The sequence below is a fragment of the Lycium ferocissimum genome, chromosome 11, assembly GCF_029784015.1.
Source record: "Lycium ferocissimum isolate CSIRO_LF1 chromosome 11, AGI_CSIRO_Lferr_CH_V1, whole genome shotgun sequence".
NCBI classification, from domain to species: Eukaryota; Viridiplantae; Streptophyta; class Magnoliopsida; order Solanales; family Solanaceae; genus Lycium; species Lycium ferocissimum.
This window is the reverse complement of record NC_081352.1, coordinates 37299326-37315932: the sequence shown is the minus strand read 5'-3', so window position 1 is coordinate 37315932 and position 16607 is coordinate 37299326. Positions and strand designations below refer to the sequence as shown.

Here is a 16607-nt window from a genome sequence, read left to right as displayed (position 1 = left end):
TATGTACAATGGACCCATGACGCCGACATTACTACTGTCACACTATGACCAAACTGTACACAGGAACCGTCTGCAAAGCCTCTATGAACCTGACTGAGGTGTACAAGTCGGGACAAGGCTCCCGACGTACCCTTAAAACAATTCAGATATATATGTATAGGCTCAGACTCGGCAATACTCCAGGAAGAAGTGGAGCCATCACTCAAGACTAGCACCTGAATGCAGCCTACGATGAAAGATCCTCGTCTCGTCTATCTACACCTGCGGGCATGACCGCAGCGTCCACAAGAAGGGACGTCAGTACTAGCAATGTACTGAGTATGTAAGGCATAAATAGTAACATAGTAAGGGATACCAAACATGGAAAATAATATAATGAACATATAAAGATAAAGTAATATAAAAGAGATCAACTTGTGCCTCTAAATGCCCTTTTAAGGCGAATGTCGTGCATGCTTAGCTTTAAAAAAAAAAAAAAGACTTTTCCATATATATCCATATATAATATCTTGTCCGGCCGTTAAGGCGCGGTAATAGATATAGCATCTTGCCCGGCCATTAAGGCACGGTGTTATCTTACTCGGCCATATAGGCTCGGTGTTGTCTTACCCCACCATGTAGGCTCGGTATTGTTTTATTCGGCCATGTAGGCTCGGTGTTGTCTTATCCGGCCATGTAGGATCGGTGTTGTCTTACCCGGCCATGTAGACTCGGTGTTGTCCCCAGCTGATCAGTGGGATGCAATGCATACATACATACATACATACATACACATAAAAATACATAAATGAAATCAACATCATCATTAACATTACCATTGTCACTATATCATTCCTTGAAGGATCAACCATCGTAAGATGAAATCGACAATGTCACGGGAGTCTTGAGAATCATGAACTTAGATAACATTGGAAATAGAATCATTATCTTCGCTATACCTCACCTCGAAGGAACGAGTAACATGAGGTGAGACCATCAACAATAAGTAAGATCAAGAGATTCATGGAATGGCTCAATAATCTCATACTGCTCTCAAATCATAGCTTCGGAGTTGCTAGAAGAGAATCATCATCATCGTCACAATTATCATAGAACATATTTCATTTAACATCATAAGAAGGTTTAAGAACCATGGACTTTTAGCTTTTGAAAACAAGAAGGTTACGGAAACATTTATGAAATCATACCATAGGAATCATGCCTTTGAAAGAAAGGGACGAGCCTTAACATACCTGTTCAGCCTCCAATTATCTACACTTATTCGTCCGAGCTCGCAAGTCTACATTTAAGAGGATTCACACAATCATTAGACTCATCATAGTATATTTGTGCTAAGCTTTCAAGTCAAACTATTTTATATCCTGCTGAAAATCGGGACAAACATCTCTCCCCGTTTACACGTTTGCCCGAATCTCAATTCAAGAACAACAACAACAACAACAACAATACCAACATCAATAACATTATTTCCAACACCAATATGTACCATAAAACTGCCCACACGCTGTTTTCCAACTTCCATAACTAACCAACTTACTACACAATTATTTAACGACTTTGTCTCCGAGAATAGGCTTTAAATAATACCAAAAGAGAAAGATTCATACCTTACTCTTGTTGAAGTCGTGTTGACACCCAATTTTGTCCCTCCTTTATTCACATTTTATTTCCTTGGGCTTTTAAATTAATTAAATTTAAATATTTTATTTTCACTACTATTTTTATTTTACTGCTATTAATACCATTACTTTCATTTTCACTATGCTACTATCAACATCACTTTCGTTACTTATCACAAATTTTAAATGGTTCGTTATCGTTTCATTTCTAAGATTTGTACTCGTTAAATTAATTTTACTTTATCAAACCTTTACCTTCTACATACTAATCATTATTTATCTTCACATAACATATATTATACTAGTAGTTATTAAATTAGAAGTCCAAAAGTGATTTAAAATGGAGGAGAAAGGATCCATGTTTTCAGCCAAACTACTGGCCCAACTCATGATCAGCCCACATCATTCCTTATACCAGGCCAGCCCAATAACGTCTGACCCGACCCGACCGGCCCACTCCCCCTTTTTTCATCTCATCACTCCACATACCTAATCTCTCTCTTTCCCTCTCTCTCTCTCTCTCTCTCTCTCTCTCTCTCTCTCTCTCTCTCTTTCTCTCTCTCTCTCTCTCTCTCTCTCACGCCGCCGTACACCACGCCGTCGTTCCCTCCTACCTCACCTCCCTCATCTTTCCATTTTCGAACAAAGTCCATGTCTCCTTTCGACGATGGCAGATTCAACGAACCATTTTCGTACAATCTGTTCTCTCCGCTTTATTTCCCCCATTTTAGTAAAAGTTCAGTCTTTCTTTCGCCATTACATCGGACCCTTCCCATTTTCGTGCAATGATTCTCTGCGCCTCACCCTCTCCCTTCATCTCTCTCATCGTTTTTCTTCTTTTTAACAAAGATTTGTTTTTCTTTCAACCATGGCTGGTCTTGCCACCCCCTTTCGTGCTAGTAGCTATACGGTCACCATAAAGCAGGCCAAGCCAACGTTTTGAAATCTGATACAGAGAAAAAACAAAAAGCATTTTGAACCCGTGACTTTGCCTTTACAAAATTTGAATTCAAAATCAGGAGAAACCTTAGTTTTTCATCTACTATAAAATGGCCTTAAACCTTCAGCCGAAAGAGGGGATGATGATAAAAAGGGATAGCCTCACTCTAAAAAAAAAACAACCACATATTACTCTATTTTCACTTTACCAGTTTGAAACTTTAGCCACTTTAATCGGGTTCGTTCGAGTTCGAGCATAGATTCGAGACCTTGACGACCTCACTTCACTGCACCACGAGCAGGTACAATCTGATGCTATTTGTATTTATCGTCCTGTGAAATTATGTTAGTTGAAGTTCTGTTAGCTGGAATCTTGTTCTTATTGGGCGCTTGTTGGTTTATTAGGTATTAGGTATGACTTATCATGAATTTTGCTTAGTCGTGGGTCTGCTAGGTTAACCTAGATTAATCAACACATTTCATATTCTGATTGTGCTATTTTGATTCTTTGTTTGGCTAAGTGTAAGCCCATTCGGTCTGAGTCTCGTTTGCGATACACTCGATGATTCATAAATATGATTAAAGGATGATGTTTTTCTCTAGTAAACATGTTGCTAAACCTGCCAGTATGCCTTGCTTGTGGGAGCTTATTTGCTTAAATGATTATGCCGCACTTGTTTAACCGAAGCTGTGCACGCTATGTATATCTTGAATTTGTTTCGTATATTACCCTCTTTGTCCTAAACTGTTTGGGTGTTGTCTTTCTCTCTTACATATGTTATTGTCGTTTTTCGGGAATTTGACTTAGGGAAATATGGTTTCAGCTGCTGTTTGACAGTAGCTGTTCTCTCGTTTGGTCGGAAATGTGTTGGGTTCTGTTGAATGATATTTAGCTTACTTTAATTACGTTTGCCCGTATTATCAATACATACAGGTGGTAGTTGAAGATTCATATCAGTCCTAGTTTGCTTTAGTTTATTTTTTTTATGTTTGCCCATCAGACTGCCTCTCTAATATTGTTTTCCCTGTTTTGTTCACATGGTAAACTTGATGAGCACTAACTCGGAATTAATTGTTTGGCAGTGGGTAGTTTAAGTCATGTTGGCTGTTTAAATATTGAGTAAATGGTTGGTCTAGTCTTAATCACTTATTAAGCGTCGGAAACAACGAAGCCGTTGATTTGCTCGTTTGGATTTTACATTATGTAGCTTTAGTTATTGATCATGTACTAATCTTTCTGTTTTTTTTTTATGCATGACACCTCGCATATGAGTCCGGGGACTCGCCATCTCCCGCATTCGGTGTTGGGCCATAGCCCAACGAGACCTTCTTCTCCCGGGTCAACCCCCACCAGCCATCCGCAGCAACATATTGAGGCTGTTGGGCCAAAAGCCTAACAGCAATGAACAATCCACAGCAGCCTCTAAAAAAATTTCTGGGCTGAGGCCCACAGCAGTGGTGGTGAACAGTAGCGACTTCACAATGGGCTGAGCCCATTTAGCTTTGCCTTCTTATTTTATTTTGCGCATATTATTTGTATATTATTTGTATTGCATGACTAACTCTTTGTTTTGTTTTGTTTTCTTAAATTAGACGAAACTTAGATGAGTTAGCAGTTTAAATTTTAGTAATGGGTAATTAATTTAAAGAAAATTAGGAATTAATCCCACAAGACTCATTTTCTTCTTTTATATTTAAACTATTTATAGTATCCATAATCTTTACTTCTAGAATAATTGGTAGTTAAATAGTATATTTTGAATTGAAGGAGTTATATTCCTATTATCTTAATTTCGAAACATCGGTATAGACTCAAGTATACTTTATGAATGACTCTTCAAGCTTGAATCAATCACATAGACTTTTAGCTAAACATAGTTAATAAAAAATATTAATAAAAGGGAGAAAGAAAACTCACTTCTTCTTTTGAATCCTATTTATACAACTAAATTTTTCTACATTGTTATATTCATATAATAGAGTTTATCTAAAGTTCAAAACTATTAAAATCGCATCCCAAAAAACTATTTATCATATGTAAATTATTATATTTTCTACAAGTTTTATTTTAAACAACATTCTACTTCTACCTATAACTTTAACAATACTTTCAAGATTATTTTCTTAAATATTTAAAATATTATATCTACACACTTAGCCTAACTAATCACAAGTCCGGTCGGATTAACCATCATTAATGGAACTTAGAGGATGCCTAACACCTTCCCTCTAGGTTAGTTGAACCCTTACTCAGAATTTTGGTTTCGTAGACTTTAAAATAAAATTAACTTTAGATAATTACTTTAATTAACTTTAGGTGCCCTAATTCACCATAAATAATTAGGTGGCGACTCCATAACTTTAAATAACCCCGGAATTACCCGGATGTTGTAAACTATTTTGACCCTGGTTAAAATAGGGTATGACAAGTAGCAATATCCCCGATATCCGCTTTGAATCCACGTCAAAATCCACCGCAAAACAAGACTACAATCACAACCACGCGCTATCCGGACCTAAACTAATATTCCGTCACTTGAAAATTGCTCATTTTTTTTATATTCTCACACCCTCAACTGTTTTTCTGGAATTTTCTAGGCAAATCTGATGAAAAAAAGGGGTTATTACCTTTATATAAGGGTCAAATTACTGTAGCAAGTCGGTTGCTTAGCAGTACTGTAGCACGCGTTTCTGCTTTGTCAGCTGAATTTCTAACGTCCATAATTCTCCACTCCGATGTCCTATCGACGAGCAATTTATTGCATTGGAAACTAGACTCAACGAACTTCATTTTAGGCTTTTGAAACACCTTAAAACACTTCATATGCTAAGAGATATTCTTCCCTCAAGTTGGAACAAAATCTTCACGCGAAACTTTACCCATCCTTTCTCCAAAGTCGTACTACTCCATTTCTTCCACTCATTTCCTTATAAAACCTTTCGGTATACCTTATATACATCCTTCACTCATTAAATATACTTAATAATGCCTGCTCCTTATATTCCAAAGTGGTTTTACTTAACCCTAACTCAACGTACTTATGTTTCAAATTTGATAAGTGCTCTTCGAAGATACGGGGTGTAACAACTTCAAATTTCAGACTTCGTTCATTTAGTATTTTCATCATATCTTGAGTTCTAGAGCTCCGTTTGAGGTGATTTTCTTGACGTTGTTCTCGTATCAATGAGGGGGTAAGTATCTAACCTTTATTTTGATGTTTTCCTATGATTATTTCTGTGGGTTATCATTTTTATTCGTGTTTGGATTGTAGAAATTGGGATTTTAAAGCGCCAGGATAAGAGAATAGAAAATCTCATTTTAGGGATCGGTTCATCGATGAAATTGGGTGATTTTCTGGATCTAGACTATATAAGTTATGGGTAAGCCAATTTTAAAATAACATTTCAGTTTTGCCCTTGGGGGCTAGGGGGTTACCTTTTTGGGTTCGTTTTTGGATTCCAAACTAAAGTATATCAATATGGGTATCATTGGACTCGTTTAAATTCGTAGAGTATTGTTTTGAATATATTGGACCCGATTTTTCAACGAAATTATAATTTTACCCTTTGGGCTCGGAATCCTACATTGGGTGACTTTTTGGGTCTGAAACTATTATATGGCAATATGGGTGTCTACAGACTCGTGTTCTAACATACATTACGTATTTGAACAGTTTAGGGTTGTTCGAAGGCTTTGAAGAAGGGAAAAGTCGTGTGCTGATCGTTTGAGCTATGAGACTTCTATTCAGCCAAGTTGAGATCTTAACCTTGTGGTTGATTGAATTGGACTAAATAAGAGGAAGTAATGGAGAAATTAAGGGTGTCCCGATACTTGTGAGGTGACGAGCACTTGTATCGGGTACCGGTGCCATGCTATGGATATTTGTATAGTCCGTCTGAATGCCATGCGTTGGGCACTAGCTGGTAGCATAGATTGTTGTGTGACTTGTGGTGGGCATGAGACCCCTTATTTATTGCATCTATCCTTTCTACCTGTCTTATATGTGCTTAAATGATGTCATCACCTTGAAATACTTGTTATAAAAGTGGAAAAGAGGCTAACGACTGAGTCTTTATTGATTGGCATTGATTGCTTGTTGTGTGCATATCATATTTATGCTTTCATATGGTATCTCATGTGTATTACATAAATAGGTTGAGTCCCAATAACGTATTATGTAAAACTTTATTTCTCGACCTGTGTAGTAGGTAGTCCTAGTAAATCCTCTAAAAATACATCAGGATACTCACATACAAACAGAACGCTGTAAAAGAGGTAACATCCTTGACAGAAGTGTCTCAGACTGTATATTGAATTAGTCAAGACATAAATGATAATCCACGTTTTCTGCTCCTTATCTTTCTCCTCCTGTTCTCATCCTTCTAATCCATTTTCCCATGTCTCCATACCTTTGTTTCCTTACCATTCTCCTCCTCCTCCTCTTTCATAGTCTTATCATTTTCCTTCTCATCTCAAACAATTCATTTTTAAATATTATGTTCCCAAATTTCTTCACTTTAAATTATATGTAAGATACTTGAAAATTTGTAAATAATGACATTATGTCATTTTGATCCCACACCCTAGGCTAGCCTATTAAAAGATTGACATACGCTGATAATTTGAAGTAAACAGTTGACCTTTAAAAAAGTAAAATAAAATAAAATTGCAGAGCTTCAATTTTGTGATGATTTAGTTGAAAATAACCTATTGAGACGTTAATCGTAAATGGTTACTTCTTATGGTTTATCCAACCACTATTAATAAAGAATGGAACTTGGAATTATAGTACAACCCAAAATTTCAGCCTAAAGTTCGAACTTCAGACTATCACATGAATCCAGGCTTGCAAAAAGTCCAAAGTCATAGGTATTTTTCAATGTGTATGCTTTAAAAATTAGATTTGAAATATATTATTTATCTATACTTTATTAACGAGATATGAATTTGTAGTGGGACATTTTTTCACAGATCTTCCATGCGAGAAAAGCGCATGTCAACATATTATAATATCAGTTGATGTTGTATCATCGACTTGAAAAAGGTTGGTAGACTTAAAGTTGGGTGAATGACTTAACTGGACCTAATTAGTAAGTACATCGAAGAATTAATAAGGATTGTAGTAGGGAGTTGTGCGAATTAACTACTTTTTGAAAAGAAAAAAAAATTAGTGGCCGATTCCTACTCCTCTGCAGTAGTATTCTTCTATGCGATTTTGAATGGAAGAACTTATAACAACCCCCAAAATCTTAATAGCCATACGTAAAGCTCTTAAGTTACTATTATGCCTTTTTAATTAAAGAAAACAAATCTATTGAATCGATCATTCACTGGGAAAACAAGTAGGGAGAGAGAAAAAACAAAGATGGTTAAGCTTTTCGATTTTTCGATCTTTTAAGGAGCAATTGGAATTCTACCTGCAAACCCCCCCCCCCCCCATGAAAACGGATAATGAAACTCAGTCCATTATTTGTAATAGGCTAGTAGCAGTGTAATTAAAGGGCCTTTAACATATATATACATAAGAATAGGGTATATTTACAAAATATGACGATACTTTTCTAAGCATAAAACATAACAATAGATTTCTTACAAAACATATACGAAAAGTTTCTCAAGGCTTAAAAATTTCGCTTAAAATTTTGTGTATGAAAACTGTATGAAATATGTATATCTCGCTCAAGGCTTAAAAAATCCGCTCAAAATTTTATGTATGAGAACTGTATGAAATGTGTTTATCTCGCTCAAGGCTTAAGTTTCTCACATTTTACGTGTATGAAAACTGTATAAAAAAAGTATGAAATATGTATTTAACTATATAAAATTTGTATAAAGTTTAGGACAAGTTTTTGAAAATTTAATACAACTACAACAACACGGTATACAACTTTCATACAAATTAGAATCTCACTTTGAAATTCGAATGAAATTAATACAATTGAAACAACATTCTATACAACTTTCATATAATACGGCAACAAACAAGGCGGAGTCAATCGATATTAATAGGACTGGAAAAATGATCTTGCACTGCATTAATTGTACTCTGAAGTGAGCCGTTTGACTGCACTGCAAAATTATCTTCAAGGATCTTCTCGCCGGGGACACGTCGAAGTCGTTCTTGAAAATCGTAGTTATTGACTGGCCCGTTATCTTCAATTTTAGTAGCAGCAGCATACTCCCTTGCCTGGATTTCTCCACCAAGCATGTAGTTGGGCACCGGCTATGTTATTAGAGGAAAGAGATCGGGGAGAAGGGGAAGGGAGAGTGGGACGGCTCTGTTATGGAGGAAGAGAACAATGAGAAGGGGAAGGGAAGGGTTGGTTTTAATTTTTTGATCTCGGTATGTTTTGTAATTAAGTTATTATGTTCTGTAAATAAGGAAAAATATTCTTATGTTTTGTAATATAGAGCCTTAAGTAGTATTATTAGGTTATTTTCCCGTAATTAAATTGTTGCAACCCGAACTTTTTTTAAAATTTAGTCAAGTAGTTTTGGTTGCCGATTAGGATGAAACTTTTTCACGTATTAAAATTAATATAGTTAATCCTTGAGCTGAGGGACTGATTAAGGGTCTATCAGAAATAATTTCTCTACCTTTCGAGGTAGTAACAAGGTTTGCGTGCATTCTACACTTTTCAGGCCCTCTTTGTGGGATTACACTGGGTATGTTGTTGTGGTTGTAGTTAATACCATATTAGATAACTTTTTAGTTGCTTTCTACAAAATCCAGCACATTAAGTGCGTTGTCTGGTTATTATTTTACCATCCACATAACTCAAATATTTATAAATTATGAGTTAATTTATGTATTATTTGTGGCATCGAATTATGTATTATTTGTGGCATCGAATTTTGCTGTGGGAGGAGAAAAGAGAGAGAGAGACTAGGTTTAGAGGTTTAGCTAAAATTGCTTCAATCTTTAAATTGTGGTTACATTTTAAAGAGTAACATGAGCTCGTTTGGATTAGCTAAAAAGAAAGTGTCTTTTTAAGCATGAGTGCTTAAAGTACTTTTTAAGTTCTGAAAGTAATTTTATAAATAAACAGTTATGTGTTTGGATAAAAGTGTTAAAGTTGAAAATAAGATCTTGAAAGCGGAAAATGATAGTTTAGAATTTTTAGTAGTGAAGGTAATATTGGAATTAGAAGAAAATTTAGGGATAAAAGAGTAAAATCGTTAGTCAAATCAAAATGACTTTTAAGTCAAAAAGAAAAAAATTAAGGTTCACCAACTTATGTTTTTAGCTTATTTTAAGCACTTTTTTATTTTATCAAACACTTAATAAATTAGAAATGACTTATCAACTGATTGATCAGCCTATAAGCCAATCCAAACGGGCTCTAAAAGTCACGTCGATTATCATGTCTACGCAATAATACACCGTGTATTTTGGCTTTAAGTTGAAAGTTTCGATGCTCTTTGCATCACACATCAACATTTCCATAGCTCGTGAGACACCGATTCAAAAAGTAAAGATGACCCTACCCACAAAAGACACAAAACGCAACCATCCATGGGACCCACGAATAATTTAGGACAGTTGGATGCAAATGAAATCACTCTCTCAATGTGTAATGCAACCCGTTTGGACATTATTTAACCTTGTCATATACAACCAGATTAATTTGAAATTAAAATTTTATTTGGATAGGTAATTTAGGTTTCTTAAATTGTATTTTTTTCATAATAATTTGTAAAAATTAATAAAACTTATCAATTCTTACAATTTTTCCAAATGAACAAACTTTAAGAAACAACAAAATATAATACTCCATTAGAAGATCTTTCTAAAAAATTCAACATTTATTGATCGAACATTAATTCAATAAAAAAGGAAAATTGAACATAAGTTGTAGTAATTGAACTACTCTTTAGCATAATCCTCTCACGTGGTATGAACATCTTCAAGTCGAGCATCCATTCTCCGATCAGAGTAAATATAAATATGATTGAGAGATATTTTATGAGTCAAGTTTTACATTTAAAAAATTAAAATCACAACTTCAAATTTGAAATCCTACTTTTTAAAGTATCTAGGGTTTGAAATGAAGTTGAAATTAAAATTTTATACAGATTTCATAAACAAAGCGGATTTCAAATCAATACTATTGAAATTGAGATTGTGGCCAACCAAATGCATACTAAGTTAGCCATGTTTACAATGACGGATTCAGGATTTTCATTCGGGATGTTCGAAAAAAAAGGGAAAATCAATACTATTGAAGGTATTCAAAAAAGTTAATATACGCATAAACATAGTAAAATTTATCCTATATATACGTAATTTTTATCTAAGTGGCCCCAAGTAGAGCCGCCCCTGCATGTTTATCCTCGGCTCGAGCCTTGCTAGCTCAGCATCTCCAGAAAACTCCTCACTTTTTGTTACAAAATGGCAGCACTAGTATTGCGCCACCTCACTCCCCTCCCTTCCTTTATAAAACTCTCCCAAAATCCCTCACTCTTCACTCCTCCCAAACACAGACGATTCTCTCGACTAACTTCATTTTCAGTCATGGCTTCTTCTACTAAAAAGGTACGTATATATAATTATCAAAATTCCTCAAGCCAATTATTTTTCCTCGGTATAAAAAATAGCTGTAACTTACATTTGTTTGTTATAATAGGTATTAGTTCCGATTGAAGCTCCGATGGATATTTTATCGTAATCGTTTGCTAATTATTTTTTTCTCGTTTTAAAAAATGGATTAAATATCTCAAAAGGTCGCTCAACTCGAGGAATTATGTAACGATGTTATTCAACTTTGTTTTGTATCAATAAAATTACTCAATCAAATTTGTCATAAGAAAATCCGACATGGCAAAATAAATTACAGTAATTTTTTATTGGTTGTGATTTACATTTGTTTGTTATTAGGTATTGGTTCCGATTACTAACGGGACAAAGCCGATTGAGGCTATAGTTCCAATAGATATTTTTTTGTCGTTGAAAAATGGAGTAAATATCTCAAAAGGTCGCTCAACTTTGAGAAATTATGTAGTAAAGTCATTCAATTTTGTTTTGTATGAGTAGAGTCACTCAACTTAGGACTTTTCTCTTATAAAATTACTCAAACCAAATTTGTCATTAAAAAATCTGACATGGCAAAATAAAGTGCAGTAATTTTTTATTGGTTGTGATTTACATTTGTTTGTTATTAGGTATTGGTTCCGATTGCGAACGGGACAGAGCCGATTGAAGCTATAGTGCCGATAGATATATTGCGGAGAGCTGGTGCGGAGGTTACTGTTGCTTCCGTTGAGAAGCAGCTTCAGGTTGAAGTAATGCATGGAATTAAGATCGTCGCTGATGCTCTAATTTCGGATTGTGCGGATACTGAATTCGACCTTATCTCTCTTCCGGTATGTTTGTTGTTCAAGCTCACTAATTAGGGAAGAATTGGAGGGTAGATTTGGACCTAGGCTTTGCTTAATTGAACATTGATTGGCTGAACTGTTAGGAGGCAAATTATTCATGTACCTAAATCCTGCATAAGTATCACGTTTTTAGGAGGTAAGTTATTCTATGTATAAATAAATACAGTGTTTGGTTTGCAATTTAGAGACCCGCATAACTAATACATGTATAAGTTATGAGGAATCTATTTATTATTTTATGCAGGATAGAAAATTTATAGTAATACATGAATAACTAAACCCTGCATAATAATACATCAATTCCCTCACGGCTAATCCCTGCATAACTCTAACCAGCTACCAAACGACCCCTTAATCATTTGTTTATTTCCCGGTATAACACTCCGAATAGCTAATGCCTACATAATTTAAATTATTATCCACTGCCTAAAATTACAGGTAGTGTTATTGACTGAGAATCCATGTATTGTTATTCCTCCACCTTCAGCTCTTATTACTTGTATGTTAGTAATACTTTTATCAGATATTCGACGCAAGACTCTTTAGTTCGGATTCTAGATAAACTCCTCTTGAATTCTGTAAAAGCCTGTGGTCATATGTGAATTCTGTAAAATCCTATGTTCGTTATTATGTGTTGTTTTAGCAAGATCATTACGATCAGTTGTTATGTAAGATTTTCCTCAAATACATGTATCGGTTCCATCTTGTTTCGTTGGTCAAAATCTAGTTTACTAATGTAAGTGAGCAGATTCTATGATGATTATTTTGTCCATGTCCATATTTGTGCGTGGGGAATGTAAGAGTCAAAAGGGGATGTCTGCACAACTAATGTAGCTGTATTGTTTTTTTGCTGGAAATGATGAATATTGCAAGAAGGTTCTTTCTTACATGTCCTATCCCTTTTCCTGAACCAATATGATGTAAGCATAAATGTTTCTTCATACTGTCCAAGTCTCATTCAGGGACACATGAAGATATCCTTTTACCTTAGTTATGTCTCTTTTCTTTGATTTTTTGGGGTTAACATTTTTTGTCATTCTGCAGGGAGGGTTGCTTGGTGCTTCCAACCTTCGGAACTGCAAAACTTTGGAAAGCATTGTAAAAAAGCAAGCTGAAAATGGACGATTTTGTGCTGCAATATGCGCTGCTCCTGCGGTAGCACTTGGACCATGGGGGCTTTTGAAGGGGCTGAAAGTTAGCTCATTCATTTCCTTCCTGCTTAAAATTCAACGATGTTTTTACTTTTGAAGGGACTGAAAATTAGAAATCTTTTCTCTTTGTTTTTCTATAGGCAACATGTTATCCGTCGTTTATGGAGGAACTATCTTCTTATGCCAGTGCTGTTGAGTCAAGAGTCCAAAAGGATGCGAAAGTTGTGACAAGTCGTGGACCGGGAACGGCCATCGAGTATGCTGTTGCATTGGTTGAAGAGTTGTATGGAAGTGAGAAGGCTAATGAAGTTTCTGGCCCACTGGTAATTTCAATCTCATCCCTTCGTTTTATCATAAAAGTGGAAGCAATGTCTTGGCATGATGTGGGACATGGTGCTGTAGTTCTAAAATTTGGGATATTCAGGACATTCGATTTGCATCTTATGTTAACATATATGCTGAAACAAAGAAATGGATTCCTTTCACTTCTAGGTATGATTCTAGTTTGGAAGAGATTAACTAACTAAAACGTTAAAATGTATCCTACTATGCTGCAAAGGGAGAAAAGATGTTTCTGACTATTCTATGTCATAGTAATATGAATACATTGGTGGTGTAATCGCGGGTGTTAAGCTGATACATAATTGGCTGGAGGCTGGATAGCAGAAAGGTTGTCTTCTACTTAGAAGAGAAGCTAAATCATTTGGAGGAGAGTTGAGTGGTTATGACGGATAGTGTTGAAAATCAGAGCTTGAGCTCACCTTTGTTGATGCAGAATGCAACGTTGAGGCCTCATATCTTTTCTCATCATATATCAATTTGGCCTACTGAATCATCTTATCCTGATGATTATTTTGATGTGGACAGTTGTTGAAATTAGTTCCTTGTTAGTTCTTCTTCTATTATTGAATATTTTGTTTGTTCAAAGTCCATTTGTTTTTTTTTTTTTTTTTTTCACTTAAGTATTCTATGCGTCATGCTCGATGTCAATGCATTTTCTTAATCATTTTAGCTTTGGTATCGGAGATCTGTAGATGTTGTTTTCGTGTTGCAGTCCCGGTGGTCCAGTATTTGCTCGGTGCCATATATTTATGAAATTTTGGAATTGTTTATATTCAGGTGATGCGCCCAAATCACAGTGAAGAATTTGCATTTTTGGAGCTTAATTCAGTAAATTGGACATGCACGAGTAAACCACAGGTAACATTTTGGCCGAGGGTGCGGATCTGTCAGTTTTATCTACATTCATTCATGTACTTGATATATTAATCATTTCTTTACCAGTGATCCACTTGGACTTTGCATATATTAAGATCTTCTACTACTATGTGTATGTTGATACATACATTATTGAGCTGGTAAATGTCTCAGGGGAACTTTATTCAAAAAAAAAAAAAAAAAAAAATGTCTCAGGGGAACTTTGTGAGTCTTGATATATATGCTCAAAAAGAGAAGGATGCTGTATTCTATGGGCATCCGTGTATAACCGTGTCCCCAGAGTGAAGGGTTTGCAAACTTTTGTGCTAACTATCATTAGTAGAATCCTTTCTACCTTTGGAAGTTATAGCAGTGTCCCATTTCTAGGTAGAATGTTTAGCTTCTGAAGTAACAGCAATATGTTGTACTTATAGTATGTCATGAACTGTTCTTTCGAGTTTTCGAGCTGAATCAACATGTTAATATTCAAGTTCTTAATATTTCCGAATTTATCTGGAGTTTTACTTGTTTGACAGATTCTTGTGCCTATTGCAAATGGTTCTGAGGAAATGGAAGCTGCTATTATTATCGACGTACTGCGGCGAGCAAACGCCCAAGTAGTAGTGGCATCTGTGGAAGATACATTGGAGATTGTTGCTTCCAGAAAAGTTAAACTAGTAGCAGATGTGCTCCTTGATGAAGCTGCCAAACAGTCTTATGATCTCATTGTCCTGCCGGTGAGTGCAATCCTCTGAAATGCTGCTTCAAAAGCTCCTTGAAGTTCTTGTCTTACTGTAGTATACAACTATGCAGGGCGGTCTTGGTGGTGCCGAAGCATTTGCCAACTCAGCGAAGTTGGTTGACATGCTGAAGAAGCAGAGAGAATCAAGCAAACCATATGGAGCAATGTGTGCATCTCCTGCTCTAGTCCTCGAGCACCATGGGCTACTCAAGGTAAGAAGACATTCTCATGCTCTTGGATTTTGAAAGTTGAACTATAAAAAAGCAAGTGGATATTACCTCGATTACTATAATCTGTACATTATGCTGGTTATCAGGTTAAGTTTAAAGGCTTGATGGGCTTTAGCCTTGTTGAGCTAGGTTATAGTGGTTCGTCTTGATAAGTTTAAAAGTAACAGTAGTACATTATTAAATGTACAAGGACCTTGTTGCTGCAAGTCTTGCAGCATAGCATGCTTTCATAACAGTATTTATGTATTTGACTACTTTATTTCTGATCTGTTAATTTTGCTCTATTAGTTGACATGCATCTTTTTCTTGTTATCCAGGGTAAAAAGGCCACTGCCTTTCCAGCTTTGTGCAATAAACTCACCGATCCAAGTGAAGCAGAAAACAGGGTGGTGGTTGATGGCAATCTCGTTACTAGCAGAGGACCAGGAACTACCATGGAGTTTGCGCTGGCCATCGCAGATAAGTTTATTGGACACGAGGAAACATTAGAGGTAGCAAAGAAGATGGTTTTCTAAATAAAACTGTTTTGCCAGCGTCTTCTGTCTTCAGCATTATGCACCTATAGTTGTAGACTTGTAGTATAGGAGTAATAAACTTTGCCATCAGTATGCACTTAAAATGTAGTTGAATGTAATAAGTGGGTGCTTGCCAAACTGTGTCCGAATTTTTCATTCGCACGTGCTAATTTCCTAGTCGAGGCACCCATAGTTGTAAACTTGTAGCATATGAGTAATAACCTTTGCCATCAGTATGCACTTAAAATGTAGTGTATGTACTAAGCGGGTGTTTCCGAACTGTATGCGTCCATACGCGCTTGTTAATTTCCTAGTCAAGGCAATGGCTGTTTATATTCTTCTCGTCCCTCCCAAAGGTATAAGCTACAGTCAATTGAGTTTGAAAGCTATGTTGGAATACTTACGGAAAATATTTAATCACGAATTTTGTCGGAAAAATATTTGATCATGAACATTGTAGAGAATTCTCCGTAGCTTGAGGCATGTCAATTAAGACACTGTCTTTAAGGATATTCATCCGGTGTGGGTGTATCTTTTAGGATTTAACAAGTTTTTTTAGTACAAAATTAGAATTCAGAATTTAACAAAGATTTGGTAAAGTAGAAAACCTAGCACACTAAAATATGAGGAAAAAATCTCTTTTTGTCTTAAGATATCCACCAAAAGGAGAGGACTTACGTTTATATATAGGTAAGAAATATAAGCCATAAAGAGTATAAGGATCTGTTAGAACTTAGAAGCAGACAATAATTCTCACTAACAAGACTTATTCAATTTGTTTGAAAATAACGTTAGTAGTTTAATTAGAAATAATGCTCAATAAAGGCTAGTCAAT

The 16607-nt window shown here is 35.6% G+C and overlaps 1 protein-coding gene across 1 annotated transcript; it reads left to right on the top strand.

The window, feature by feature from the left end:
- The first annotated feature begins 10898 nt into the window (after positions 1 to 10898).
- On the top strand, positions 10899 to 16019 carry LOC132036046 (protein DJ-1 homolog B-like). The gene is made up of 8 exons (XM_059426268.1): positions 10899 to 11095; positions 11722 to 11922; positions 12982 to 13131; positions 13229 to 13411; positions 14208 to 14288; positions 14822 to 15022; positions 15099 to 15239; positions 15575 to 16019. Exons 1-8 carry the CDS (start codon positions 10952 to 10954, stop codon positions 15770 to 15772), a joined length of 1299 nt encoding a protein of 432 aa, XP_059282251.1. The 5' UTR covers positions 10899 to 10951; the 3' UTR covers positions 15773 to 16019.
- The last annotated feature ends 588 nt before the right edge of the window (positions 16020 to 16607 follow it).

Excerpts from the sequence above, each read along its gene's own strand:
- LOC132036046 (XM_059426268.1), top strand. The coding sequence starts at position 10,952 with ATGGCAGCACTAGTATTGCGCCACCTCACTCCCCTCCCTTCCTTTATA. Across the intron at positions 13,132-13,228 it reads GGCTTTTGAAGGGGCTGAAA|GCAACATGTTATCCGTCGTT; the intron begins GTTAGCTCATTC and ends GTTTTTCTATAG. Across the intron at positions 15,240-15,574 it reads AGCACCATGGGCTACTCAAG|GGTAAAAAGGCCACTGCCTT; the intron begins GTAAGAAGACAT and ends CTTGTTATCCAG.